The sequence below is a fragment of the Corvus brachyrhynchos genome, unplaced genomic scaffold, assembly GCF_000691975.1.
Source record: "Corvus brachyrhynchos isolate BGI_N302 unplaced genomic scaffold, ASM69197v1 scaffold5, whole genome shotgun sequence".
Taxonomy (NCBI): Eukaryota; Metazoa; Chordata; class Aves; order Passeriformes; family Corvidae; genus Corvus; species Corvus brachyrhynchos.
The window spans coordinates 4,642,559-4,645,694 of record NW_008238321.1 but is presented as its reverse complement, the minus strand read 5'-3'; the positions used below and the strand labels follow the sequence as shown (position 1 = coordinate 4,645,694).

Here is a 3,136-nt window from a genome sequence, read left to right as displayed (position 1 = left end):
CCATTAGCTTGGTGAGGCGTGAAGTTCATCATCTGAGATTGGAGTGGGATTCTGCATGAGGCAGCACAAAGCAATAGCAAAGTCTGTGAGAAGATAATTAGATTTAACAGTTGTGGGTAGAACAAGCAGAGAATTTCTGTGTGATAGGAAAGGTCCACAGAGTGCACAGAGCAGCCAGGGAGTGATGGAAGAGCCTGGTTTTGCTGAGAGGGCTCTGAAGTGGCGTTATGTGGACACAGAACTCCGTCAGCGTTTGCACTTCTAGGGAATAATGCAATCCTCCCGAGTGTTTGCTTAAACCTAATACAAACATCTTCAAAAGTTGGGTAAAGTGATCCAGTTGTTATTATATTATATAAAGGTAGAAATATAAAACCGCTGCCAGCCCAAAGCCCTCCCGATCTCTGGGTGCATCTGTGAATCACCCCAAATGGTTTGGGTGTTTCCCTTATTATTGGATCGCACCCTCAAGAGCTGCTTCTCTCTCTAGTACAGCCTGTTACAAATTAACCTGTGCTTAGTGTTTGCACTCTAATTTTCTACAGATTCAAGGTTTACAAACACTCAACTTTCTCATCCCATTTTCAGAGTGATGAAGAAGTAAAGGGCTGTTTTGCTTCCTGTACAAACCAGCTGCATTTTCAGGGTGAAAAGTTACTTAATCCCCCCAAAGAGAAAAAAGTTAAAGATCGTAGGAGTGTTAAGAGGGAGAATCTCTCCTTTGTATTCGCCTCCTGTCAGGGGTAAATACCACTTGTGTACACAAAACATGAGCTCCTGAGAAGTGTCACTTAGACATTGTCTCAGCAGAAGTTTCCCAGCACTTCAGTGACCGATCCTACAGAACCATGTGTGGCTTAGATCAGATACTAGGAAATACTTGTCATGGAAAGGGTCGTAAAGCATTTGAACAGGGCAGTGGTGGAGACACCAGCCCTGGAAGTGTTCAAAAACCACGTGGATGTGGCACTTGAGGACATGGTTTATCAGCGAGCACGGTGGTGGTGCTGTGTTGATACTTGGATTTGATGATCTTGAAGGTCTTTTCCAACAATAAGGATTTTATGATTTTATGATTCCCTAGTACCCTGCATGATGGCCAAAGATTTAACTGCTTGCATGATTTTTCCTGAAGAGTTTTGTTTGATTTAAAAGGGTGTTTTACCTGTATGGAGTAGGAGGTGTTATATTGGCTGTAGAGGTTTTTGACAGGGACATCGGAGCCGTTCATGGTGCAGTCGCTGTAGGGATAACCCATCCGCTCCAGCTCATCCTGGAAAGAAACCCAAACACCAAACTGCAGTTATCACTTCTCCACAGGTCCCTGTGCCAGTTTTCCAGAGGCTCTGTAATTCCTGTGCTCCCCACTAGCTTTGCCAAAAATGAAAGTCAGTGATGACAGAGCTGAAGAGGCTGCAGCCCCTTCCCTGGGTGGATCCATGCAGGTGAGGGTGTTCAGGGGTTGGCAAAGCAGCTTCTGAAATGCTGGAGAAAGAGGCAACCATGGCCTGAGCCAAAAATTCTGGCCTCAATAAAGCACTTTGCCAGGACAGTTACATAAAATCCTCCATAAACTGCTCCAGCCCCTGGCAGGTGTGTACCTTGTCTCCTTTGGTTTGAGCCAGTTCAGCCAAGACTTAAAGCAAACTTGGTTTTGGTCCCATCAGATAACATTATTCTCAGAGAATCTGCTCCCGAGGAATGCCACACATACCACCAGCACTCCAATGGAGGTTTCTGTCCCAGCCATGGCGTAGATGCCCTGATCCTTGAGGAAGGGGAAGCTCTTCTGTTGATGCAGCATGAGCCTGGCCCCAGCGGCAGAGGACAGGTAGGGAATGTAGTCCTGCTGGCTGATGTCCAGAATCAGCTTCAGCCCTGGGACACCAGACAAAACACTCAAACAGGAACAGTATTGGAAAGTAAGGCTTTGGGAAAAAAAGGGAGTCTGTTTTCTTCTCCCTGTTCCTTGGGAAGAGCCACGGTCTGGCTGCCATGGCAGCCTGACCTATGCAGGAACACTTCTGGTGGTGAATGCCCAGAATGGCAATAACTGGGACTAGTCAGGTGCTGTCTCAGATATTTCAAATATCCAGAGGATGCCCTCCTGCTATGTGTAACATCTGTAGTCACTTTTTTCCTGTGTGGCACATTTTCCTTTTGGGGGTCATCCCCTTCTGCAAAGCCTCTGTTCCACGGTGCAGTGCTCCAGTGACAGAGGAATCATAAATCTGTCCCGAGTCACAGAAATGGGCACCACGAGGCAGACCCCTCACGTCTGCCCCTCCAGCCCCCTCCTCCACCACAGAGTGATCCTTACCAAACTCGGCCCCAGGGTTGGAAGAATTCAAAGCCTCTTCATCCATGCCCCAGTTAAAGATGTAGCAGTTACCATGGTCTGGGTGGTAGATTTGGGTGAAATTCCTGGAATAATCATACACATAAAACTGTGACTCTCGGGAGGACTAAAGGGGTGTGACATAAAGCAGATGGTGGGCCCAGCTCAGCAGCTGTGCTGGGGCTCACCTCCCATTGCTTCATTTGCTGAACAGGGACTACAGCTGATACCACTTCAATCCATCTGTTTTTGAAAAAAAAGTCAAGGCAAGGTACAGGTGTCTGCTGGGACATGGCCCTGGGGACAGCACTCAGTTGGGATGGAGAGGAACACACGTCACACAGGCGAGAGGAACAATTGCTCAGCCTGAGCTATGGTTACAGGTTTGGGCTGGCATTATAGCTCGTGCTTTGACAGCAGTTCTCTGTCGCCCTTGTTGTAGAAGGGACATTGCAGAAGGACAGGGCTCCCCACATCCTGGGGTGCTGCTGTGTGCTCCCCTTTCTCAACACTGGAGATAGGAACTTGGGATTCATAGGAAACAAAGTTGGCTAAAATGCATTTCTCAGAGCCTTGTGCAGAAAGGGAGGGAAGCTGTAACTGGGGGTCTTGCTGCTGACTCAGCACGTGGTTATCCTGGGTGCTGCTACTCTTGATATGTCATGAGCAAAACAGCCCATCCAAAACACTAACTCAGCCAGCACTGTTCCAAAATAATGCATTTCAGTCAGGATCACATCCAGAAAACCTCTGGGAAGTGTTGTTAGAGCTGAGAATCAGCAGCAATCTCATTATTAG

The 3,136-nt window shown here is 47.6% G+C and overlaps 1 protein-coding gene across 2 annotated transcripts in view; it reads right to left on the bottom strand.

Moving 5' to 3' along the window:
• SCNN1B (sodium channel epithelial 1 beta subunit) overlaps positions 1-3,136 on the bottom strand; it is an 11,702-nt gene that overhangs the window by 3,400 nt on the left and 5,166 nt on the right. For both annotated transcript variants that reach the window (XM_017733966.1, XM_017733967.1), the window contains 3 exons: positions 2,321-2,424; positions 1,715-1,878; positions 1,166-1,273 (listed from right to left, as the gene is read on the bottom strand). In XM_017733966.1, coding sequence (XP_017589455.1) covers positions 1,166-1,273; positions 1,715-1,878; positions 2,321-2,424 — 376 coding nt within the window. The remainder of the gene's footprint in view (positions 1-1,165; positions 1,274-1,714; positions 1,879-2,320; positions 2,425-3,136) is intronic.